Source organism: Syngnathus acus, chromosome 9 (assembly GCF_901709675.1).
Source record: "Syngnathus acus chromosome 9, fSynAcu1.2, whole genome shotgun sequence".
Taxonomy (NCBI): domain Eukaryota; kingdom Metazoa; phylum Chordata; class Actinopteri; order Syngnathiformes; family Syngnathidae; genus Syngnathus; species Syngnathus acus.
The window spans coordinates 14,077,501-14,103,585 of NC_051094.1; the positions used below are offsets into that span (position 1 = coordinate 14,077,501).

The following is a 26,085-nucleotide window of genomic DNA, read 5'->3' on the forward strand; positions in this document are numbered from 1 at the left end:
TATCATTGTGATATCTGAACATTCGAATATTAATATTGAAAATGATTTTGATTGAAAGTGATCGATTGTGTGGTTCAGTTGCTTGCATTTATAGCTCATGCTGCCTTTCAAGTTCGGTGTCGATCTCGGGGCCATTTAATTTGCCCTTGATTATATCTACACCTTTTTAAATTTGCTTCACAGTTGTTCAGCCTTTAGGGCACTGGATGTTTTTAGTGGTTCCGATGTCCTAATTCATTACAATTGAGAAAGAGTTCTTTGTTTTATAATCCCTCACTAGGATTCCTTAATTTTTTTGCAAAACAGGGGAGGAGCTCTCTTGACCACCACAAGTGGACCTGGTTTCCATCTTATGATTCCATTCATCACGTCCTTCAAGTCTGTGCAGGTAATTCAAGTGAATGCGTGTTTCAAAAATAATATATTTGTATTGTACCAGGTAAAAAAAAAAACAATTGGTCCGGTAGCTTATACTGTAAGGGGCGACTTGACATTAACATTCGGGCTCTGACTCGGAATGACACGTTCACAGAAGGGTGTATTTTGGCTGTGAATTCAAACTCCTCTGTTTTTGGTCTTGTTTTTTGTAGAGTGTTTTTCCCAAAAATGTGACTTACATTGCATGCATTACAGTTAAACAACCTCCCTGAGTCTACTTTAACTAGTTAACGGGCTCATTATTACCAAAGGACTTACCTGACTGGGATGACATTGTGATGCTGAGGCTCTGGCTAATAGCCAGATAATACTGAAATTAGTATGACGGATGGGGAACTTCTTTACTTCTACATCCTATACCCTTCCTGATTATTATTATTATTTTTTTTAAACATCATTCAGCCACACTATCGTTCAGCGTGTGCAAGTACATGCGTGCTTGCACTTTGTTGGTTCAATGTCATTGATGAGCACTGTTCTTGTGTGCTCAAAACATGCTTTTTTTTTTTTTTTACTCGTAACTTAATGCCATAATTAGCTATTTACATCAGAATGGAGTCGAAGTATTCCTCCTGATTTCCTGATATTGAAAGTATTTTGTATTGATATTAATAGTGATTTATCTCCCTGTTTGTTTGTTTGGTTTTTAATAATCCTAAAAAGGATGGATGGATGGATGGATGGATGGATGGATGGATGGATGGATGGATGGATGGATGGATGGATGGATGGATGGATGGATGCATGGATGGATGGATGGATGGATGGATGGATGGACGGATGGATGGATGGATGGATGGATGCATGGACGGACTGATGCATGGACGGACTGATGCATGGACGGACTGATGCATGGACAGACGGACAACCCTTCAAATATTTGAAGCAATGTCATGACTAAAATTGTAAATGTAAATCATCCCATTTTTGTATCAAATGAAACTGATGTCTGATAATCGCGTTGGTTGATTTGTCCTGATAAGGCTTTGTTCTTGTCCTGTAGACGACACTGCAGACAGATGAGGTGAAAAATGTTCCCTGTGGCACTAGGTAGGCTTTCTGTTTTGATTGTTTTAAGTGGCATCTTGATGTGTTTCACTAATGTTGTACGACACAATATATTCATGATACTTTATGAATATAAGTAAAGAAAATGCACTGCCGTCGTTTTCAGAAGAATGTTTCACTCAATAAAAGTAATAAAAACTCTTTCAGTGGTGGAGTGATGATCTACTTTGATCGAATAGAGGTTGTGAACTACCTTGTTCCCTCAGCAGGTAAGCAATAAAACAACTATTTAATCCTTCAGGAAGTCAGCATGTTCTGTGTTTGATGTCATGTTTGTCTCTCCCTTTACAGTGTTTGACATAGTGAAGAATTTCACTGCAGATTACGACAAAGCCTTAATATTCAACAAGGTTCACCACGAACTCAACCAGTTCTGCAGTGTTCACTCTCTGCAGGAGGTCTACATCGGTCTGTTTGGTAGGTACAACATTTGACAGACTCAAATAACAACTAATGCTCAAGTAGAACAAGTCAGTAGAACAAGCAGCATAACTTCACCAAAACTTGCCTTATCAAAAACAATAAATCAATACACATCGACAGACGCTCTCTGATATCAACCTGAAAAAAAGCTCCAATGGGCGAACAATTGCACACTTTGGTCCCGCTTTGGTCTACATTTTTGTTATTGTGTGGTTATAGTTTGTCTGTGAAGTCATGTTCTCATCTGCACACCCACAATCTCCTCTTCAGACCAAATCGACGAAAACCTGAAACTAACATTGCAAGAAGATCTAACAAGCATGGCACCTGGTCTCATCATACAGGTACAGTGAAAATAGTCACCATAAAATCATGATGACCCAAATGGACGTCGCTTAACTTTTTGGTTGTATTAATTAATTAATTAATTAATGTATTATAACAATCTGCCACTGATCTTGCCTTACTGGGGCTTTTCAATTTCAGTAATGGATTTTTCAAGGTTTTCACTTTTCCTTAATCTGATACTCGTAATTTTGGTGAAAGGGAAATTGTAACTGTCTCCCCGCTATTATGTTTGTTTTGTTTGCAGGACCCTTATTATTTTGAATGAGACCATTATATAACACCTTGTGCAATGCTAGAAAACTGGATCTGGCACAACACATTGTGATAACATCATTTTGTGCCTGTCTACTTCATCATTGCCTCTTGTTGTAACACGACAACCTGATCCACTCAAAAAACTGCGTGTGAATATGATGTTATCCTTTTCTTTGAACGGTCACGTTGAATTCATCCATCACTGAACATTGCAGTAATGACGTGAAACCTGTGTGGGATTATTAACACAAGTATTACAACATTAGGGATGGGCGATTTATTGAAATTTGATCCTATTGAATTTGGCTTCTCACAATCCTAAAAGAAATCATTAAAGAAAAAGAAACATTGTATGTTTGCTAGTTTACGACGTGAAAACACCCTGAATGTACTATCTTGCTTGTACAGCAAGTAGGTACGTATGCGATTCTGCCCTCCCTCACTTTATTAACGACATCCCAGTGTGAGATTATTATAAAACTCAAAACATAGCCCGAAGGATAACACACAATGTTAGTTTGAATACAAAACATGCTTCGTTTTATATACATTGCCAGTGCAAATGCTGAAGTTAATGTAATATCCCATTCACATGCTAATTGAAAAAACTTTGGGAGTAATATTCCTTCAAAAAAGAAAATGGGTTCACATACAGACAGGTAATATAAAAATACTCAAAGGCACATATTTTTCTTAATCTGTGACGATTGTGTTTACTCATTGTAAATGTGTACTCCATGCACGCACAGCACCACGCGCACAAAGCAGAGGCAGCCAGTATTTCTTTTTTTCATTATTTTTTATTGCTTTTATTCCCCCTTTCTTTATTGGTTTTTAACCAAACAAATGTCAAAGCTGAAAACGTTAGCAAATTGGTTTCAGCACAATTATATGTTTATTCCCCTTAAGCCCCCATCCCTGAACTCAGGCCCAGACATTGCAGCAAATCAGCTGCTGCACACAGAAACAATAACAACCATTCATCCAGGAGTAATCATTCACAGAAGATGTGGGAAAAGAAAATTCAGTACAACCTACTTCACCTCTGCCTCAGTACTATTGAGTGATAGTATCAACCAGTGGCAAAAAAGCCTGCCAAGGATCCATAAAGTTATTAATAGAGCCTTTCCGCAAAAATCAAAGTTTTTCCAACCTGAAATACTTACTTCATCCACAAATCATGGGATGGCAGGCTAGGAAAGTAAATACCTTGATAAAAATTGCCTTCAAGCCAACAAAGTAGTAATGGCCAAGGTCTGTTCAAAGGAGAAAAGTTTGTGTCTGAAGAGACTTTGTTGCTATTATTTCAGTATGACCTTGTTATATTTGGTTACCAATTGATTTTCTGGTTGTCTCGTCAAATTCAATTTAAAGTTGCGTACAAGGAATTTTTACTGTCGTAACAACACGCATTGTATTTGCAAGTTTTCGGATTTCAAGCTTTCGATCACTGGATAGTTTAGAACCCACCGGCTGTATACATAATGTGTTTTATAACAGGATCTAAGAGTACTTATATTTCCACTTGTACCACTGGATTAAATAGATAGATTTTAGAAATAAAATGCAGCAGGTGTCCATGTTTAGGGGTGGTCAAGGACTACTACTTCATCCTAAAAGTTGTGAGAGTGTTGAGGTTACAGCCGGGCTGCTTTTATGGCCCTTTTTCAATGGACTGGGGCACTTGCTATAATAAAACAAAAACATACCAAAAAGTTAATATTCATACGATTGACCTGAATGTTTTGGTATGTTTGGAATAATATTCAGGTGGGACTAAGGTGGCTAGTGCAAATCTTTTAATGTGATGTATAGTTAGACCACAATCCTTTGTGAAAATGTTTAACCATCATTTGAACCCCTCACGAGTTTCATGTCAGCTCAGTAGACACAGTGTATATGGTGTCACTAAAAGACCAGAAGGCATTTATTGTTAGCTTTCACAACCTCTGCAAAGACCCTCACAGTCCCCATAGGATCAGTCATCAGCTGCGTTCTTTTTGAAGGAAAGGGGGAGTTCAATAAAGAACCCCCCCTAAAGTCCTTAGATAAACACACATTTCATTCCCGAGTGTTACACTTCCCCTTGTGTTTTATTACTGAAGTTTCCTATAAATAATCAAAACCAGTTGAAATAACAATTGCTGCTCTTTCTGGGAAGGCAGTAGTCTTGTCACATTGAGGATGTTGAGCTTTTAGATCTGAGCTCTTCCACATCTGCCTCGGTTTATTCTTCTTGTGGTAAACACTTCTTGCGCAACATTTTGCTTAAAGAACTAACCGGTCTTTTCTGTCTTGTCGTGTATCAGGCCGTGCGGGTCACAAAGCCCAACATCCCTGAGAGCATCCGCAGAAACTACGAGCTCATGTAAGTTTTCTTTTCTTCTTTGTGTTAACATGAAATGTTCCCTGAGTCTCCGTGTTTCGTACATGTTCTTTTAAGTCACACTACCGAGTCTTGTAGTCTAACCTAATAGTAATCACTTTCTTCATGTCAATCTTTGCGCATCTTAGTTTGCCTTCAGGGATGACCAACAAGTGTTCTGTTGGAGCAACTGTAAAACAACAAACAAACAAAATTTTGGTTGTACTTTATTCTGCTATTTAACCATGTACTGTACTGAACTCACATTATTGTTAATCAATATTTATACGCAAATCCACCAAAATCATCATCTTCTGTATCCAAATTAAACAGTTGGGCAAGTTCGCCATTAAACATGACAAGTTCCCTCTCGTCAAACGTTGCTCTTCAGCAATGATCGAGAAATCTTGACTTGTGCCTCGTAAGCATGTCTCTATGTCAATGCCATTTTAGAGGACCCTCATGCCGTTTGCTTTGCACGAACCAATAGAATTTATTTATCAATTGCGGCGGAGGTACCTACTTTACGTATTACATACAGTTCTCTGATCGGTTTACCGCCCCGGTCTACGTATTTTACGTACAACATAATGTCCTCTGAATGGTTCATCGCGTCTACATATTACGTCTACATATTACGGCCCTGCATGTGGCGGCAGCTTTCACAGATTTTGGAATTCGGTTCACACAAAAGACGCACCTTATTAAAAGCCGCACCTTCGGTTTAGGAGGAAATGAAAGACTTTTAAGTGTGCCTTATGGTGTGGCAAATACGGTAATTTATTCCGTGACTATATTTTTTTCCGATTGACAATGACTTTCTTCCCTGTGTTTCATCATGTATGTAATGCTTTTGAAATCCGTTTGCAAAATTAAGTCGTAGTGGGTTTCAACAGATACACGACAGTGCTTGCATCAACTTGCAGGTGAGCTTTTATCATAGCTTGCAAATCAGATCTTACCTCCCACATCAATGTTGGATTTTTCCATCAGCTAGGCACCCAGAGCCAAGCAGAAACATCATTTGACTGAAGGAAATAGTCTAAGCCCTATAATTATGTCTTGGCCTTTTCACCTGCATGGCAAAAGCTGGCAAGTGCATTGGAAAATTAGCAGGTCAAAACTTGTAGTAATTTCCAACTGGCTTATCTTATCAGATAATGGCTAGAGCATGATCTGCTTCATTCCCATCAAACTTTTGATGCTAGCAGATATGCACAGCATGAGCGGACAAACACAGCTTTGTTGTTGCTGTCCTCTCTAATGCTGCAAATAGAGCTTGCTATTGAGCAATACTAATTTCCTGAATCAATTCAATTTAGATTTACAAGAATTCAATTTAGAATGTTTTCAATTCAATGCAATCTAATATGTCTCTAGAATTGTGGAACATGAATATCTTAAATATCAAGGACATGATAAAAATTCCACCAACATTAGATTCCAAATTAAATGATGCGGCGACAGTAACTGGTCAAATGAATTAGTTTATTTTAGCAAAAGAAAGTGACGTGATATAAACACTTAATTGTTACACAAACATTGACATCAGCAAGGATACGGTGATTTCTTTTTAGCACAGTTTTTTAACCCTTTTACTAGAGAACCTAATTTTACAAACAGAATGAATACAACAAAAGTAGCTATGAAGAATACACTGATAATAAATTCAACATTATAAAGCAACAAACAAACACGTGAACATCTTTGAAACAGTGTATGGGAGCTTAATGTTAGCAAAGTGCCCCTTTCTCAACGACAATGTTACAAAGTATACATTTTTTAAATGCATATTAAATAGCCGTTTAAGGTATAATGAGGATGACGCGGTCTGGATAATCAGTCAATGGATACCAACTTGAACAAAGTGGTGTTTGGAAACTCAAGTCAGATGGTGTTATATTTGTGTGTGGGTGGGGGGAGGTGTCGGTGTGGGAATTCTACCTGACATTATGAGTCATTATTGAAACTTTATAGTGTAATTAATTTCCTTGTTCACAGCGCATTATGCAGCAACGTGTTTGAAATGTTGCTGTCTGGCTGTCACTCTGCAATCCAGAGGTCAACGCGGGCTCACTTTTATATGAATACCGAGTTTAAAAGTTTGATAATCAAGCACCATACCCAAACAAATAAAATATCTAAAAAACAACTCTTTCCTTGAAGGTAGTGAACATTTATTGCTATGGCTGCAAAGTGTGCCTTTCATCATACCTGTAAAACAAGCCATAATAAAATCCCCACCAACTGCGAGGAAGCACAGAAAGCCAGAGAAAAACCAGGAATAAACCAGGAATGCAATTATATGTTAGATCATTGGTGTCAAACTCAAGGCCCTGGGGCCCGATACGGCCCACCACATCATTTTATGTGGCCCTCGAAGACAAATTTTTCATCAACTTTGTGTCATTACTAAGATTACAAACTATCTTCACTTAAAAATAGAAAAATAAACATTGCTTGCAATTTTTATTACTATTTGTCTTTTTAAAGTATTTGAACAGTTTTTACTAGTTTGATTTCAAAACTAGTTGTTTGTTTTGTAGCCTATACTATATATACAAGACATTGACAACCATAATGGCCCTCCGAGGGAAACTATGACTACGATGTCGCCCGCGCCAAAATGTGTTTGACACCACTTTCTCAGACCAAATAGTGTTTGTCCAGAATTTTAAGAGTTAGGTTTAAACCACGACTTCATAAGTAATTTGTGTTGTAATCATGAGTAAACAAATGCACACTCTTCATTGTATTGTATGTTATCTGGACACAATTGGTCAAGAATTATCATTGCCCAATTAGGTTTCAAACTGGGACAGCGGTTATATGCCTCCTTAAAATGCGCTGTGTTCCATGGCATCTTGCCTCAGTGTTGAAACCAACAATCACTGTACCGTATTTTCCGGACTATAAGGCGCACCGGACTATAAGGCGCACCATTAATGCATCATGTCAGATTTTTAATCCAAATCAAATCATTCTCCATTTTATCTTTTTTATTTCAACTTCAGACGCAACAAATTACTTTATAATCACAAAATAATGATCCATAGTCTTTTTGATTCATGATTCATAGTCTTCAGCGGACCACTTATGATTGATTTCATGACACAATGCTTCGGGCCAGTTCAAATTTAGGAATTTGGTCCATATATAAGGCGCACCGGACTATAAGGCGCACTGTCGGCTTTTGAGAAAATATATAATGTGTGTGATGCGGGTGCCTGACAGTCTTAACAGACACAAAGTACCAATGGCACTTGTATTGGAGGCATTTGTCGCCTCCGGTATTCAAGGTTGTACGTTTCCCATAGGGAGAGCGAGAAGACAAAGCTGCTGATCTCCCAGCAGACGCAAAAGGTGGTGGAGAAAGAGGCAGAGACAGAAAGGATCAAAGCTGTGATTGGTAACAGACGATTATTTTAAACACAAATGATGTGACGGCCAGAGGAGTCGAGGAAACAAGACTGAATTTTGATGATTTGTCTTTCAGAGGCCGAGAAATTGGCCCAAGTGGCCGAAATCAAGTTTGGACAAAGAGTCATGGAGAAGGAAACTGACAAAAAGATCTCAGAAATTGAAGGTTTGTGTCCTTGGTCTTAGTCTGATGATAAATTATTTGTAGCAGAATCTATTGGTTTTGTACAGCAGAAGGTATTTGGCAAGTTGCAGCAGGATGTGCACAGCCACGCTCGAATAATGACTAATGTGCTGACTAGTTTATGTGGGTGAGCCATTGCTACAGTACATGCAGTGTTAATAGTACAAGTTGGGCCTTTCAACAGCTCGACATTCTTTCTCTGCCATGTTGTCAAGTCATGTGATCGTGAAACAGATCTCCGCCTGAATAAAGAAAGAAAAATGCTTCTGATGAGGACAAATATTATCAGTCACTAAAGCCTTTTTTCTCGATGCCACTGTTGTGGTTTTAGGCTCCCTTTCGACATACTTTTGCTGTGGTTTACAGATGAGGCCTTCCTGGCACGGCAGAAGGCCAGAGCAGATGCTGAATTCTACACTACACTGAAAGCAGCAGAGGCCAACAAGGTGAGAGAGAAAGAAAAGCTGCATGATAACGCAACTTCAGGTCAGCAGGTCTCCTAGCGAAATGAGGCAATTTCTATAGAGTTCGGTCTTAAATAAGTATACCAACAGCTGCTCTGGTTGTTGCTAGAATAAGACAAAATATTATTCAAATAGAAGAGAGGAATAAACCTTTACTCACCTATACTCACAGTGTGATGCCTGTTGCTCTTTATTGATGTTGAATTCAGTGTTACTGAAGACACCAGAGTACATGCGTAACTGTACAAATCTATGTGAACCACGCCAAGGGCCAAGACAAACTCCACGTTCACAGATTGACATTGTGTTTCCTCTCTTCCAGTTGAAGTTAACACCTGAATACTTACAGCTGATGAAGTACAACGCCATTGCTGCCAACAGCAAAATCTACTTTGGGAAAGACATACCCCAGATGTTCATGGACTCTGCTGGCAGCGCACTCAAGTCCTCTGCAGCCATGGATCTTGTGGCAGAGCAGAATTTGGACATGGATTAGCAGGGAATGTGCATCATTTTGGGAGCAAGAGGACGACCCAGGGTGGTGGACTTGATGCTGGAGGGCAATGACTCAAAGTGTTTCACCCTCCAGCCCAGACACTCTGCTGACCAGGCTCCTTATTTTCTCAAGTATCTCAGAATCACTGCTTTAAAAACATGTCGCTGTTTGACTAGGTATGTAAAACCTCAGACTAGGACACTTTCAGGGTTGGAAAATGTTACACAGCATCTAGAGTTTATTTTGCAAGCAAGGAACACGGGCAACAAGCAAATGACAGCTGAAATATCTTCCACTTCATCCCAACAAATGTTACTCATTCTTGGCCATTTCTTAATGACAGTGACAAATTAGGTGATGGGTTATGGAATAAATGCAATCCAGTCATTATTTTCGGACGTCTGAGTCCGCCCAAGACAGCCAATCGACGCTGATAATGTATTTACCGATATTACGCGCAAATGCAGCACAAGTTGATACTCACTCAAATAGTTTTAAAAAAAGACATTGGCCCATATTGTTTTTACAGTACTAGTCACCGCGCTAGTGTCGACTTACTTTTCAACACATGACTATCAGGCTGCACCCTCACTACCGATACAGAATGGACTAATGTGCCCACAACTGCTAAAAATATTGGAAATCCAAACTTTCAAGTGCCCCCCATGTTTTTTTTTTTTAATAATGCTAGCACCATGTTAAATGATCAAATCTTTGCACCACTTTCAGTACTGAAAAATTACACTGCTTTCACGTGTCAAGCAGATGACCTCAATCACATTTAGACTCTCGTAGGATATACTGATCATCTCTCATCTGTCATGAAGTGGATGAGAGGCAATGCATGGCATCTTTGAATCCCTAAAACCTCAGTTTATTTGCTTCGTAGGAATAATTTTGAACTTTACATGAACTGGCTTCACAGAACAAGCATGGACCAGGCATTGGGAGACATTTAGTTTGTTTGACCAAAGCGATACAGGCCACTCGGGATTCTTGCTGGAGCCCCTCTTGTTGATGCATTATTGAATGCAGACATGATTGTTCTTGGACTGGCAAGACTGAAGTTGTTTATGTTCCAGTCCAAACAAAACATTTTGATGAACAAGCGTGAATTTGAATTGTAAGGCTTTAACTTGGAATGGACTATGCGAGCACATGTTTTATTGTGAGTAGTATGTAGTTTTACGTATACATTGCAAATTTTTATTTGGGTGAAAGTCCAACATGAGTGCATGTGTGTTGCAGTTCAACAAATATTTAAATGATTGGAATTATTTCTGTTTCTCTTTCTGTCCAAAAAAAAAAAAAAACTTAATACAGTTTTGTTCAGAAGTATTTGGAAATCAACATAGTTTTCTAGATTTCTTCTTAATACTCCACCACAATTGACCATGATAGAATTTAAGAGTCGAAGTTTCTTTAAATTGTTGAAGTCTGACATTTAACATTTTGGAATTATTCATCATTTTATTGAGATTAACACTGTTTTCACTGACTCAATTTTGTACCATATACTCACCAAATGTTGACTTGCCTAAAGTATTTGAGCAAAATGACAAATAAATAGGATTTTTTTTTTTTTTTTTAATTATTATTAAACTCTACATCTGCATCCTGACTACTTGGAGGACATCACAAACCTGAGAAACTCAGGCGCTCTTTGGTGATGCTTTACCAGTCCTTCACTGCAGCGACCTTCACTTTTATCCATTTATTTGTAATTATTTCGGGATGCACTTCTACCTTCACGTTCATGTTAAATAAGTGAAAATCATGGTGTACTGGGATGAGATCAGTCAAAATTTGATTTGGTCATCGTAGATTATTCCATGTCTTAATATTTTTTTCCCAATATGCTTTGAGTAAATTTATTCATGCATTGTGAGGTTTGGCTGACTGTGTTTTCTTGGTTAGATGTGTCCCCCAAAAATCTGATGGCAGAAAATTAGAGGCTTTTGGGATGTTTTCTTGCAAAGTTGAATTGGCTTCCCTCTTGTTGTACAAGCGGTGTATTACTATTTACATTCATTTGATTATAATGTAGTTTTTTATGATTTGCTTTCCTTTTCCAAACTATTCCAGACTTCTATTGAAGTTGTGTATTGTATACTCGTTGGTAGAAAACATTAACCAATCATCTACCTCGATGATCTACCTCTGTACCCTAGATGCTGACAAGAACTCTAATTTTTAATTATGATTTGTAATCTAACACCAACATGTTCATATAGATACATTTGAGGTTTTAGCTTGTTCCTCATATGTATGCTGTTCTTACAGATGGCCCCATTCTCAGATGTCACCTGCAGACTTACCTGTTCTATTTGGATGGGCGGCACTTGGCCAATTACCTTCTTGCGAATGACTTGTCCAGTTCTTATTAAGCCCCAAAAAATGAATGTACTCTGCATAAAATGGCCATAATTAATTGTGTGACTGATGTCATTACAATTCTCAATCTAGTCTCACCATTCCAATTTCAACGTTATCCAGAAATTCACATCCCAAAGAAAATCAGTTTTCCTGCTGTTAACACTTTATTTTCCATTCAAAATTGTTCCCGTTCATTCCCAATGATGCATTCAACATAACAAATTACCAATATTCCCATTTGTAATTCAAAATATTCAGCTCTTTCAATTAACCTTGGGAAAAAATTTCATGATCATCTTTAGGCACTGCTTTTGAATGGTTTAAGTAATATTTTTCTGGAAAACATTTTTCTGTGAGTATCAGCCCTTTTTCATCATCTTTCAGTATCATTCCATATCTTTAAATTTATTCCACTTTTTTTTTACCATCATAATTCACATTTCCACCAACATCATTGCACATGATCACGTAAAAGTAGACTTGCGTTTGGTGAAAACTTGTTAACGCTTACTGAAGTTTACACTCATGTTTATTGTTTTGTTTTGTTTTTTTGTCCTAACGTAATTGTAGTTGTTTTCTTTCCTCAAACTCAAAATTGTAAAATGTCATTGTCCAAACACTCCTGGACCTTACTGTAACTTATGGGTCAAGTTATAAACTCACCTTTGTTATGACACATGAGGTACTCCTATATCCAAAAACTGGAAATAATTAGATTTGTTGAGCATATCTGACGTTATAGTAAGCACACACAAGCAATTAAGAACAACTGTCATGTAATCTATTACAACTGCTATTTAATATCTGTTGTCCTAATTCATTGTACTGTATGTTATTGCTTCTTCTCTCTGGTGGTGATCCAAATGGTCTTAACGTGGTATGCTGTGTGGATTTAATGACTAACAAAATTGACAATGTTATGAAAGGCTGTATTTTGTACAATGATTTCAGTTGAAAAAAAAAAAAGACTGACAATAAAACACTGGATTTATTTAAGTGGTTGAAGTAAAACTTCTGTATTGTCCCAAGTGAATTGCATCAACTATTATCCTGGCAAGGTCTACTCTGTGTACAGTTGTGTGATGGACCACCTTAAAATGATTGTGTGCCAAAATGTTAGGATATCTAAATTATGATATTATTGCTATTTACAAATAGTGATATTAAATCCAAAGAAAAGTTTTTTTCTTCTTTGCTGCAACGTTGCCAACTCATGGGATGAGGGCACATGGCCTTGAGCACAAGAAATGACTACTACATAGAGAAGCCCAAACGTGTAGCTCAATGCAAAAATATTTCAATGAAAAAAATGACATGATGATTCACATTCATTATCATTGACCACAAACGCGATATTCAAGAACAGAACATGTTTGTAGGATGCTCGCTGTTTTTGAATGTGAGAGCACGTAAAGTGCGCTTAAAGTAAATTCTTTCTTATATTCTCCGCTCGTGCTCTTAAATGCCCCTTGTTGAGGGCCGGAGTTTATATTCTAATCGTAAGATTTTTTTTTTTTTTTTTTTTAGATTTTATAAGACTCGCTGCATAAACGCTGCATGGTATTAGCTTCATAAAGAAATACCTAATCTAACTTGCAAGAAGTGCTTTTAAGTGAGTATATAAATCTTTTTTCTCCCGACTGTTTTTCAAGATTCCAGAGCCGTGTGTGGCGATGTTCTGCCCCTCCTCTAACTGTGTGGGCTGGAAAATATGGGGGCGCAACATCACTCTCCCGCCTGTGGAAAGTGATGTTGGGAAATAGAAACACGATGTACTTATTAAAGGAAAACGCATCCCGGGCCTTTCCTCAAGGTGTGTTTGAAGGGTGACGATTGCGACAAAATATTTGCATTCACTTCGAAGTGTAAGTGACTCAGAGTACTTATTAGAATGACACTGAAGAAGATGTAGATACACATCGCTACCTCGTGATGAGTGCACCTTTTACGCAGCGTGGAGACCCATGTGGGCAAATGCTCCAAAGGCTGTGGGACTACTTGAGGAGTGAACACGAGGGGGTCCTACTCTCCCCTTACCTGCCCACCTTCTGTGCTTTCCTGACCCACGTCACGTTTTGCGCACCTTTCCTGGTGCTGGACCACCTGGCCGGAGTCAGTCAGCGACTCCGCGCGTGGAGAATCTCAGCGGACGAGCCTCCGCCGCAACTACGCGCATGGTTGAAGTGTCTGTGGAAGATCGCGGTCCAATACCTGACCGTTGTGCTCCCCGCAAGCGCGCTCCTCCAGATATCGAGGAGCCCCCCTCAACTACTCGAGCGGTCTCCAACCAGCTGGCAGCTTTTTGTGGACGTCTTTGCCTGTTTCCTGCTTTTTGACACGCTTTTTTTCTTTTGGCACCTCTGTATGCACAGGTGAGCAAAATTAAATCATTATTATTATTATTATTATTATTATTATCATACCTGAAACTGTCGTACATGAAATGCTGAAAATAACCAAGTAAAATGTTGACACATTTAACTTCAGTTTAAAGCGGAAGCCAAGTATGAACTTTCTTCACAATAATATTTCTTTGTCTAAAATTTCTTCACAATGAAATCTGTTGTATGCGCCCCTTATAGCATTATGATTAAGATTTCATTTGCGGAATGTGAAAATGACATCACAGTTGCGCATGGCTCAGGAAACTGTTTTCATGGTTTGGTCATGTGACTTTTGTAGTTTATACAGACCCTTTTGAATATGGAATAACATGGAAAATTTGGTTTCCATATTTCCATTCAAAATATTAAACTTCCATCATTATGATTATTTTAAAGATGTGGGCTTCCAGCTCATGAAACCCACCAAAATAGGAAATGGAAACATCTCAGTTTTTGCAGAAACAAAGAAATTAGGATAAACTAAATCAATCAAAATATGGTATTTTCAAAACAACGTCAATCTATAGCAGTGTTTCCCAGCCTTTTTTCATTCACGGCACACCTTTTCATTGGAAAAAATCTCGAGGCACACCACCAACAAAAATCTGTTGTGTTACACCAGCTTCTATATTAAAATCAGTTATATTACAACAAAAGATGTAAAGTTCTACTCCTATATATGTATGGTGAGTCGAATAATTGAGGTGTCTCGACTTGACTGTGTATTTTACGTTGGTGAAAAATGAACAATCCAGGTTCTACCGTTGAACTACATGCTCTGATTTCCATCGGACCAAAAACGCACCACAGCCGTCATAGTGTCACTGTTAGTAAAAGCACACAGCAAGTAGTGATGTGCATTCCAGTTCTTTTAAGTGAACTGAATCTTTAGAATCAGTTCATTCAAAAGATTTATTCAAACAAATCGTTCAACGAATCGCCCCCCCCCCCCCACACACACACACACACGCGCACACACTGAACAGGAAGTTGCGTCACTGACTCGTCTCGTTCGTGGACGGGAAATTACGTCACTGACTCGTAAAGTCCCTCCTCCATCTATCGCTCGCTGCTGATTAGTCGTTCGCGAAGATTCACGAGTGAGTGACAGACAGCATTGCTGCTATACCAGCCAACACACGTTATGCCGACGTTGATGTTTTAATTTTGTATTTGTTGGGTTATAGTTAATGGTGTTATTATTCCGAATGTGTTTGAATAAAAGGTTGATAAAAAAAAAAACGTTATGCCGACATTTGTTATTTTGGGGGACACCAACTCATATAACAACGTAAAACACATATATGTATACATATTGTCATATAAAGCAGTTAACCAAATGTCTGATTTTTATGTTTTGATTGGCGAATACAAATACAAGGGTTAGGGTTAGTGAACGAATCACTTTAGGAAGTGATTCGTTCTTTTTTCAGTTCATATGACTTCAACCAGTAGGTGTCAGTAATTGAAGCTGGTGCCACCACGCCGTAAATCAAAACGAAGAAGAAAATGACGTAACTTCCCGTTCACGAACGAGTCGTCAATTGCTGTTCCCGTTCACCAACTGAACGGAACTGTGAGTGAACGAGTCAGTGAGTGAGTGATTTGCATTTCCAGTTCATCGCGTGAACGGATTAGTGAGGGAACGAATCCTGACTTTCCCGTTCACGAACGAGTTAATGGCTGAACTGCCTTCCCGTGCATCAACGGATCAGTCAGTGAATGTGTTGCGTCTCCTGGCGTGAACTATGTAAGCCAGAATGTCGATTTACGATTTGCCAAGGAAAGAAAGAACCACTCACTGAAACACCACTTCTTTTATGCACGTTTTCTCCTAGCTAACGGCTAACTTTATTGCATGAAGGGATGCGCCGTTATGCAACAACGGGGAGATTATGCTTCTCTTTAGGTAATCTTGATTTTATAACACTTGTAGTAGTTTTTAAATAACGTGTATGCACATATATACGCCTAAATATTGTTATCCAATATATCTACTGCAATTTCACATTAGATTGCTGGTTTGAAATGTACTTTTAATATTATTATTTTCAAATAAACATTTATGGAAAAACTTGTCTGGTGTTTTATTCCTTGTTTTCTTATTCGCCAATTAAAACATAAAAATCAGACATTTGGTTAACTGCTTTATATGACAACATGTGTAGGTACACCTCATGGACACTTCAATAGGTACACTACACGAGGTAAAAAAAATAAAAATAAAATAAAATAAAGGGTGAATTGCACAACAAAAGCACATTTTTATATATTCTGACACCGTGGATCGAACCAAGTTCTTACCGAGCAAGAGCCCATGTCATTATCCAGTCGGCTATTTCGACCTGGCAGTTGACGGTCGTCTGCACTGTTTTGTACTAGTGATGTGCATTCCAGTTTGAACTGAATCTTTAGAATCGGTTCACTCAAAATATTTGTTCAAAAGAATCGTTCACCGAATCGTTCACTACACTTTCTTATTTATTTATTCTTTTTTCTTTTTTTTTACCTCGTGTAGTGTACCTATTGTAGTGTTCATGAGGTGTACCTAATCACAGGCCACTTCAATAGGGAAAAAGCTTAAGTGAAAGTGAAAAGTGCCACACCCGCCCTCACCCCCACCTCCTGATTGGCTGTTTGATCTGTGACGTCACTTGGACACTCCATTAGGTACACCGCCATTTTCAAGTGTACCTAATAACAGGCCACTTTATTAGGGAAACATCATGGTCAAAGGTCACAGGTGTCAAGCTCTAGTCCTCGGGGCCGCATTCCAACATGTTTTCCAAGATTCCCTCGTTAAGTGCACCTGCGTGAAAAGCTTTTGGTCATTTTCACGTTCTGCAGGAGCTAAAACTTTTCACGCAGGTGCACTTAACGAGGGAATCACACGGACACTCCATTAGGTACACCGCCATTTTCAAGTGTACCTAATAACAGGCCACTTTATTTGGGAAATATCATGGTCAAAGGTCACAGGTGTCAAGCTTTAGTCCTCGGGGCCGCATTCCAACATGTTTTCCAAGAGTCCCTCGTTAAGTGCACCTGCGTGAAAGGTTTTTGGTCATTTTCACGTTCTACAGGAGCTAAAACTTTTCACGCAGGTGCACATAACGAGGGAATCACACGGACTCTCTACCCTATGGAGCCCTCGCTTACGTTACATGGAATATATATGGTTTTATGGAGCAGCTCACAAGCAAATAGTTACAATGGTTATATGGGGCAGGACACGAGCAACTGTGTTGCAAATTTTTCTATTATAAAATATCTTAGGTCTCACTGGGATTTGAACCCAGGTCACTGGGGTGAGAGTCGAGAGCACTAACTACTACACGATGGAACCCTCGCTCACATTGCATGGACTATATATGGTTTCAGGGAGCAGCTCACAAGCAAATAGTTAAAATGGTTGTATGAGGTAGCACACAAGGAACTGTGCTGCAAATTTTTCTACGATGAAATATTTTAGGTCTCACTGCGATTTGAACCCGGGTCACGGGGGTGAGAGTAAAGAGCACTAACCACTACACTATGGAACCCTCGCTCACATTGTATGGAATATATATGGTTTTATGGACCCTAGCTCTAACCCTAACCCGAGCTCTAACCCTAACCCTCGCTCTAACCCTAACCCTAGCTCTAACCCTAATCCTAGCTCTAAACCTAACCCTAGCTCTAACCCTAACCCTAGCTCTATCCCTAACCCTAGCTCTAACCCTAACCCTAACCCTAGCTCTAACCCTAACCCTAACCTTAGCTCTAACCCTAGCTCTAACCCTAACCCTAACCCTAGCTCTAACCCTAACCCTAGCTCTAACCCTAACCCTAGCTCTAACCCTAACCCTCGCTCTAACCCTAACCCTAGCTCTAACCCAATCAGGAGATGGGGTGAGGGCAGGTGTGGCACTTTTCACTTTCACTTCAGCTTTTTCCCTATTGAAGTGGCCTGTGATTAGGTACACCTCATGGACACTACAATAGGTACACTACACGAGGTAAAAATAAATTTTAAAAAAAGAATAAATAAAGAAAGTGTAGTGAACGATTCGATGAACGATTCTTTTGAACAAATATTTTGAGTGAACCGATTCAAAAGATTCAGTTCTTTTAACTGGAATGCACATTACTAGTACAAAACAGTGCAGACGATCGTTGGCTGCCAGGTCGAAATAGCAGACTGGACTGACACGGGCTCTTGCTCGGTAAGAACTTGGTTTGGTCCCAGGTGCAAGAGTTTACCTAAATGTGCAATTAACCCTTTACTTTTTTATTTATTTATTTTCTACCTCGTGTAGTGTACCTATTGAAGTGTCCATGAGGTGTACCTACACATATTGTCATATAAAGCAGTTAACCAAATGTCTGATTTGTATGTTTTAATTGGCAAACATAAAAACAAGGAATAAAACACCAGACAAGTTTTAACATGAATGTTTATTAAAAATAATAATAATAATATTAAAAGTAAATTTCAAACCAGCAATCCAATGTGAAATTGCAGTAGATATATTGGATAACAATATTTAGGCGTATATATGCATACACGTTATTTAAAAACTACTATAAGTGTTATAAAATCAAGATTACCCAAAAAGAAGCATAATCTCCCCATTGTTGCATAACGGCGCGTCCCTTTATGCACGAAAGTTAGCCGTTAGCTTGGAGAGAACGCGCATAATAGAAGTGGTGTTTCAGTGAGTGGTTCTTTCTTTCCTTGGCAAATCGTAAATCAACATTCTGGCTTACATAGTTCACGCCAGGAGACGCAACACGTTCACTGACTGATCCGTTGATGCACGGGAAGGCAGTTCACCCATTGACTCGTTCACGAACGGGAAAGTCAGGATTCGTTCCCTCACTGATCCGTTCTCGCGATGAACTAGAAATGCAAATCTCTGACTCGTTCACTCACAGATCCGTTCAGTTGGTAAACGGGAAATGCAATTCACGACTCTTTCGTGAACATTTTCTTCTTTGTTTTGATTTACGGCGAGGTGGCACCAGCTTCAATGCGCATTACCGACACCTACTGGTTGAAGTCATATGAACTGAAAAAAGAAAAAAGATACTCTCGTTCACTGAAGAAAAATCGTTCTTTTGAACTAATCGTTCACTCACGAGCCAACACTAACAGGAACACACACATGAACTGAGAGTATGTGCCGATGCCACAACAAGAATCTCAAGATTCTCCGATTTGCCACGCATGCACGATTAGCAAGTGGCTGACCAGGCCTTGCGCTAACTGACCTGTGGTTTGGCGATCGTGTTTACAATGCGCTCGGTATTTAATGTTGGACAATTTCCCACGGCACAGCTGAACATCTCTCACGGCACACCAGTGTGCCGCGGCACACTGATCTATAGAACTTGGTTGGGAATTCCCTTTGCTTTAATCACAGCCTCGATGCAATGGCATTGATGCAATCAGCCTGTGGCTGTGCTGTCCTCAAACATATCAATTGAAAGTATAGTTGGAGGGCACAAAGTGACAGGAGGAAAATAAATCGTTGTGGTTTAGGGTTGGTTAGGTGCGGTTTCTCAAGCCTAGAGGATACAAGAATCTGGCAGAGACTCAGAGCGAGTGGAATGAGATGGAAGTCTCAACTTGAAAATCCACCACATTGAAACGCATCCAGGAGCTGAGCTACAACTGTCAGGTTCCTTGGATTAAGCCACTTTTGAGCCTGAATGAACAAAGGAAGCGTCTCAACTGGGCCAAAGAGAAGGACTGGACTGTTTACCAGTGGTCAGAGATCCTCTTCTCTGATGTAACTAAAGTGAACATTTAATTCGGGAATCAAGGTCTAAGGATTTGGATGAGGAACAGAACCAAGATACATGAGGTCCAGTGTGAAATGTCCACAAAAGTCGTGATTTGGCATGCAACATCCAGTGAAGGTGTTGATAAATTCTGCTTTCTTCATCCGAGGTCACTACAACAGTCCACTAGAATGATTCCCTCTGCTGAGTGTTTAAATTTGGTGAACATTCAATTTGTTTCTATTTTATTTAAAAGATAGCATTTTCTTGCCCTAATTTGTTCCTGGCTTCTGGCCAGGCCCTGTTCGCTTTTCTTCTCTGATGAAGAAGTAAAGTCTTGGCGTCGGAGGGGCTTTTGAGTGATCTCTGCCATCTAGTGTTGAGCACTGTTATTACAACTTTTAACTGCTCAGCTCCAGTTAACATTTTAATTCTCAAAAATTATTTGTGCACCACTTTGAGTGTGGGTGTGAGCCGCCGCAAATTGCTCTTCCCTAACCGAAAGTCACATGGTGCTCATGGGGAATGAAAATGGAAAGTCCCCTGAGTCACTTGCACATAGCCATAGTGCAATGGTGTCCTGTTATTTATTAATCGGGGTTCTTGCCCTTGATTCATTTCTTTATTGTTTTAACTTTTCTATTTCCTGATGTTGTTACGTAACCTAAAAAGAGATACAGAAAGCAAGAGAGCAGGACAGATGGGGAGTTGGGAGCCAGTAGCCAACATCTATTTTTGTGTCGGAAAGAAAAATACTGAATTGATGAAACACAAATAGCTTCTTGTCCAACATTTTTATTGTAATAGCCCCCAGTGGTTTCATGGCAGTGGCTCAATCCATCAAGGAAACATACCAAATGAACAAAGTAAACAAAGATGAAAAACTGCAGTTCCCTCAGAAAGAGCATGTGAAGCTCCACTATGTTTACACTTAACGGGTTGCATATAGAATCTTGATCCCCTTCCGTCTTCTTAATCAGAAGAAACTCAAATGTTTGCAATCCGTCACAATGTTTCAGCACCCCCCAAAAACCTTTGAGCGCTTTTCTTTCAACTCTTGTCATTATCCAAAAGTTAGGTATCATTGTATTTGACCAGTTATGACCATGTGGGAGCATGCTGGGCAAGTTAGGTTAGCGAGTCCGCTACCAGTTTCAAGGTTTGGCTTTGAGTTTTGGCTCCATCCATCCTATGTATGTTTGTATTTCTCCCCCTCTTACTTGAATCTTTTTTTCTGTAAAGTAGCCCTACTCATCTTCTCCTGACATTACAAAAGCATGCAATGAAGACTCAAAATTGTAAGTCACATATATGTGCATGTCATAAGACTCATACCTTGACCTTGAAACTAAAGGAAGTCAAGTCTCCACTAAATTTCGAGCAAGTTGAGTGGGTTAAGCAAGGTATAAGTCAAGTTTTACAGTCTTACACAGACCACAAAGCCAACGTGAAGCTTAGCTAATGTTTGATCATTAGTAAGCGAAACTCTGGAGCGAATTAGGCTTGCCTGGATTTGTTCATCTTGTAGTTGCAGATGAAGTTTGATATACATCGCATACTGGTGCATTGCCAAGGCAGTGCGCACTACACGAAAAAAGTTTTCCTTCAAAACCAAAACAACATGGCACAGTGTCAATGCAAGTTATTAAATATAAATAGACAGGCTTCTCGAGTCATGTTCAAGTTTACCAGTAAGTCCTCTCATTAATACCGTCAGAGTCAAGTCATAAGCTTTAACCAAGCCCCAAGTCCTAAAAACTGAGTCCGACCCAAGTCAAGTCATGTGACTTGTTCCCCCACTTCTGGGATGGAGGTATAAAAATTGGGATGGATGTATTAGTATTCAACTTTAAAGTTTAACTCTTTTTTTATACCAATCTTTGAAGACTGTATGGTGATGATTATTTCATCATCAATGCAAGAAATATGGCAGCACATTGGAAGCATATTTTGTCTTGACTGTGATTTCTGCTTGTTTGCTTCTTTTCAGGTTCCTGTGGCTTTACCGCAACATCCACCAACAGCACCACCAGCACAAGATACCGTTCGCCCTGCAGGCTCAAGATGCCAGCCCCTTGGAGTTGCTCTCCCTGCTGCTGCTAGCACAGATCAGCACCTGTCTGGTGAACTGTCACCCCCTAAGTCAGATCATCTTCCACATTCTCAACACCTGGCTGGCGGTGGAGGAACACTGTGGCTACAACCTGCCCTGGGCTCTGGACAGACTGCTGCCCTTTTTAGGCGGAGCCTCTCACCACCACACTCACCATCGTCGACATAATGTCAACTTTGCACCCTATTTCACCCATTGGGACCACCTCTTTGGTACATACAGCGGGGACTGAGACTGTATTCAAGTTTCATTCATAAATTAATGAATGCTATAGCAATATGAAGTTAATGTCAGAACAAAACGGGCAGTATGAAATCTAGTCTAACATCTTTGCTGTTGATTTTACAAGGAGAAATGTGAACTCTTGAAAACTAGTCGGAATGATTGTAAGAACTACAGGAGGTTATGCAATGCTCTACCTCCTGGCTTAAGAAACTCTGACTCGACTCTATTTTACATTTTAAGTCAGGTCTCAAAACCTATCTTTTTAGATCTGCTTAAAACACCTGATTGCAAATGTTTTTACTCATTTTCATTTTTTTTTTTATCTTATTTTATTTCACATTATCTCCCACTTCGATTGTTTTATTACTATTTTGTTTAATTTTACTCAATGTTAGGTGACCTTTAGGCGCTGTTAAATAAAATGTATTATTTGTTTATTGTTAAAGTATGTATGTATCTTTTATCTATGTGAATTGCTCAGTATTGCAAGTATCGCCCAAAATGTAAAATGTTGATTGCAAGTATACTATATTATATATTATTGCAGAATGTTAATGTCAGGATTCTGTGTACATTTGATTATATAAACTATAATTATTTAAAATAAACGGTCCCTTTTCCCGCCACAGCTGTTTCCACTTTCTGATGCACTTGATAAGCCCGTAAAAGCATGAGAGCAGAGCATAGACTCAAGCTCACATTTCTATTTTTCTGCCTCGTTATAAGACCTTTGTGCCCTTACGGTCTCCTGTTCGTCTTGTGATGAACCCGCAGGGACCAGATTAAGAAACCAAAAGCATACGGACGAGAAATCCCCGGGAATGTCACACTTCTTTTTGTTTTCCTTTCTTGTTTTTTGGTTTATCATTTACAACAGAAAGACACTTTAAACACAAATACACTGTCTATTTTATGATGCAGTTTTCCCCAACATTTATTAAACAAGGACACATATTTCACATCGGGGAAAAAAATCATGCCGTACTATTTTAAAACGTTTTCCAAAAAGTAGATACTCTAGGTTATGTACCTATTGGAAGAATATTCAATTGTTCTGCCTGTGACGATACATCATTGGCAAACATCATCATTGATTGATTTACTTTTTATTGATTTAGATTTATATATGTCATTTGTAATCATTATGAGACTGGATAAAATCCCACGGCATCAGGGCCGGCTCTACGCTGGGGCAAGAGGGGGCAACGCCCCCTCAAACAGATGTCCTGCCCCCTCGAATCAAACTTTTAGAAGTGAAAAATCCGCTGATAGAAACACACGTTAATCCGCCCCCTCTCTTCTCTCATGTCGGTGCAGTGTGTCCTCCCTCACACAGCCTGCTGTCAGGAGTCCGCGCCCCTCCGTAAACATCCAATCACTGTGAGTATGCAAATGAGGCAAGACTCAGCCAGAGAGTGTCAAGTTACAGTCAGCGCGGTAGGAGTTGGAAGAGGCAGTAAAAACGCCACTAAACTCGTCGTAGCGACCCGTGATATAACTAATGATTAACAACAACTCAAATAATAGTTAATATAACATTCATATATATATATTTGTGCAGTCAAATGGGAAATAGTCTGCTGTTTTTTTACCCACTGGGAGCGTTTCTCAAGTCACAAGCACATCTGTACACTGCATCTAACAGACTGAGGACAAATGAGCGGTGTCTGGCGGACCCCTACGTGTAGCCCCGCCCCTCTGCACAGTTTTGTTTCAAACTGCTCAGGGAAATAATTTTTAAAAAAGAATTCAGTAGATAAATAAAGAAGATGTTTTTCTCAAAACGTCACTTTGCACTCCACCATTCAGCTGCTCACAAAGAGAGAGTTAATGCTACGAGATGCATCCTTTTTTCAGAGCATTTAAAACAAGTGTTGCTCCTCTTGCATGTACTGAAAGCAGTAGCAGTAATGCTGTTGAAATCTGGATGAATGGTATTTTTATTTTACTTTTCATTTATTTATTTCATTTATTTTTCAGTTCCCCCCCCTGAGGGATTGCCACCTTATTGTGGTCAGGGGGTTTGCTTGCCTCAGTGACCCTAAGAGCTATACCAGCAGAAGCTTTAGTCTTCAGGTGGGACACCTAAGCTGGACAGGTCTTAGTGTAGAGGCCTGACAGAGTGCAATCCACTTCTCCAGGTTGAGATCTGGGCAGACAGCTAACAACTGCCGTGATGAAAACACAAACTGTGATAAAAATGTGTAACAAAAAAAAAAAAAAAACATGCCCCCTTCACATTTCTGACTGCCCCCTCTTATGTGCATTCCTAGAACCGGCCCTGCACGGCATACGTGATGACCTCTCATGGCACGCTAATGTGCCAGTACCACAGCACACTAGTTGGGAATAATTGTTCTGAAGTTTGCTAATGGAACCGTGCCAAGTGTAACGATTCACATATGCATTTTTTGCTTTACTTTTATGATTTTTTTTAACGTGTTTAATGGGACATGTTCTTACAGCAATTGCTATATGCCAAAACTATGAGTTTATGAGTAGAATTTCCCAAGTTGCATAACAGTGTTAACATCTGTGTTCCATTTCTGACTTGCTCAGTAAGGCTCCCCAGTATTTCCCAATACATATTGTTCGAAGATGTCTGTACGTTTCGTACAGCTCTACGGGCTCAGTCAGCAAGTCAATGTTTACTTTGGGAAAGAAGGAGAACGCAAGAGAAGAGTGCTGGGTGGTGGTGTTAGCAGCAGATGGGTTGATAAAAACGTGACCCAAAACGGAAACGATCATTACAGGCCCAACGTCAGAGTCAGGGCGAGCCATGTAGCTGGGCCCCACATGTTCGCAGCGAGATACACGTCGACAGCCTGCCTGCTGCCCACTTGTTAATGTCAGGGTAGCATTATGGGATGTCGGGCAGCGTGGGTACATTGTGGACTCCTCCCTTTGTTTACTCGCTGCAAGGTACACACCGCGATGGATCACGTAGGCTAAAATCCAGCACAAGCAAGCAGTCAGGCTGAAATTGTTTCAGCAGTTATGTCAAACAAGCAAGAGAAAAGGCACAGAGCACTCTCTAGGATTTGTTATCCTTTGAGTAAATACAAAACACTTCCCATTTCATCACATTTCCTGAGAGTTGGCTCTTGACTGACAAAGGCCAGATTCTATTTCGCTCCCATTTTGTAAATATTCAATTAGTGTGCTTTACATAGCTCAGACTGCCTTGTTAAAAGTCCTTGCCCTCTGTTCTGCTGCTATATTTAGTTCGATCCTACTGCACTGTCATTTATTGAGAGGTCAAGCACGACTTGCAAGTTTTGCTTTCTGAGATTTTGTTAAGTGTGCTGCCGTCTCAGTGGCTGTGGGTGACATCAGCGCAATTTGACCGAACACATAAATCTTGTGATGACATGAGATCATTATTGAATACCTGCAGCATCATCACATTTCTGTCTGAGCTCATTTTCTGATTAATTTAATGTTCACTTTTTTTTTTTTTTGTGGAAAATTGTAAGTTGACCAGTATGTGGGTTGATTGTTGTGCCACTGAATTTGACTATGGATCATCCAGATCCAGGGAAAGACAGCAACTCGCCAGTCTCAAACAGTTGACTATACTGTTCTTCAATTCTGTAATGATAATAACAAAGCACCTTTGTGACGTGTGACATGAGCCATTAATATGATTGATTGTCTACTTTACAGGATTCAATCCCACAGCTAAAAGATTTATGAGAAATTACAACACACAGTAAATTATTGACTACCTCATTTAAAAACTCTGGCACAAGTTGTGCTC

At 39.5% G+C, this 26,085-nt stretch overlaps 2 protein-coding genes across 4 annotated transcripts in view; both read left to right on the forward strand.

Annotated features, from left to right (window-relative positions):
- LOC119126928 (erlin-2-like) overlaps positions 1-12,833 on the forward strand; it is a 14,603-nt gene extending 1,770 nt beyond the window's left edge. For 2 of the 3 annotated variants that reach the window (XM_037258488.1, XM_037258489.1), the window contains exons 3-12: positions 307-388; positions 1,442-1,488; positions 1,654-1,715; positions 1,798-1,923; positions 2,200-2,273; positions 4,842-4,900; positions 8,215-8,306; positions 8,394-8,483; positions 8,868-8,947; positions 9,288-12,833. In XM_037258488.1, coding sequence (XP_037114383.1) covers positions 307-388; positions 1,442-1,488; positions 1,654-1,715; positions 1,798-1,923; positions 2,200-2,273; positions 4,842-4,900; positions 8,215-8,306; positions 8,394-8,483; positions 8,868-8,947; positions 9,288-9,461 — 886 coding nt within the window. In that variant the 3' untranslated portion in view covers positions 9,462-12,833. Of the gene's footprint in view, positions 1-306; positions 389-1,441; positions 1,489-1,653; positions 1,716-1,797; positions 1,924-2,199; positions 2,274-4,841; positions 4,901-8,214; positions 8,307-8,393; positions 8,484-8,832; positions 8,948-9,287 lie in introns of all 3 variants that reach the window. The other variant, XM_037258490.1, reaches the window with a different exon arrangement.
- Positions 12,834-13,552: 719 nt separating this feature from the next.
- On the forward strand, positions 13,553-22,951 carry LOC119126929 (cholesterol 25-hydroxylase-like). Its single transcript, XM_037258491.1, has 2 exons — positions 13,553-14,209; positions 21,978-22,951. Exons 1-2 carry the CDS (start codon positions 13,770-13,772, stop codon positions 22,330-22,332), a joined length of 795 nt encoding a protein of 264 aa, XP_037114386.1. The 5' UTR covers positions 13,553-13,769; the 3' UTR covers positions 22,333-22,951.
- The last annotated feature ends 3,134 nt before the right edge of the window (positions 22,952-26,085 follow it).

Excerpts from the sequence above, each read along its gene's own strand:
- LOC119126929 (XM_037258491.1), top strand. The coding sequence starts at position 13,770 with ATGAGTGCACCTTTTACGCAGCGTGGAGACCCATGTGGGCAAATGCTC. Across the intron at positions 14,210-21,977 it reads TGGCACCTCTGTATGCACAG|GTTCCTGTGGCTTTACCGCA; the intron begins GTGAGCAAAATT and ends GCTTCTTTTCAG.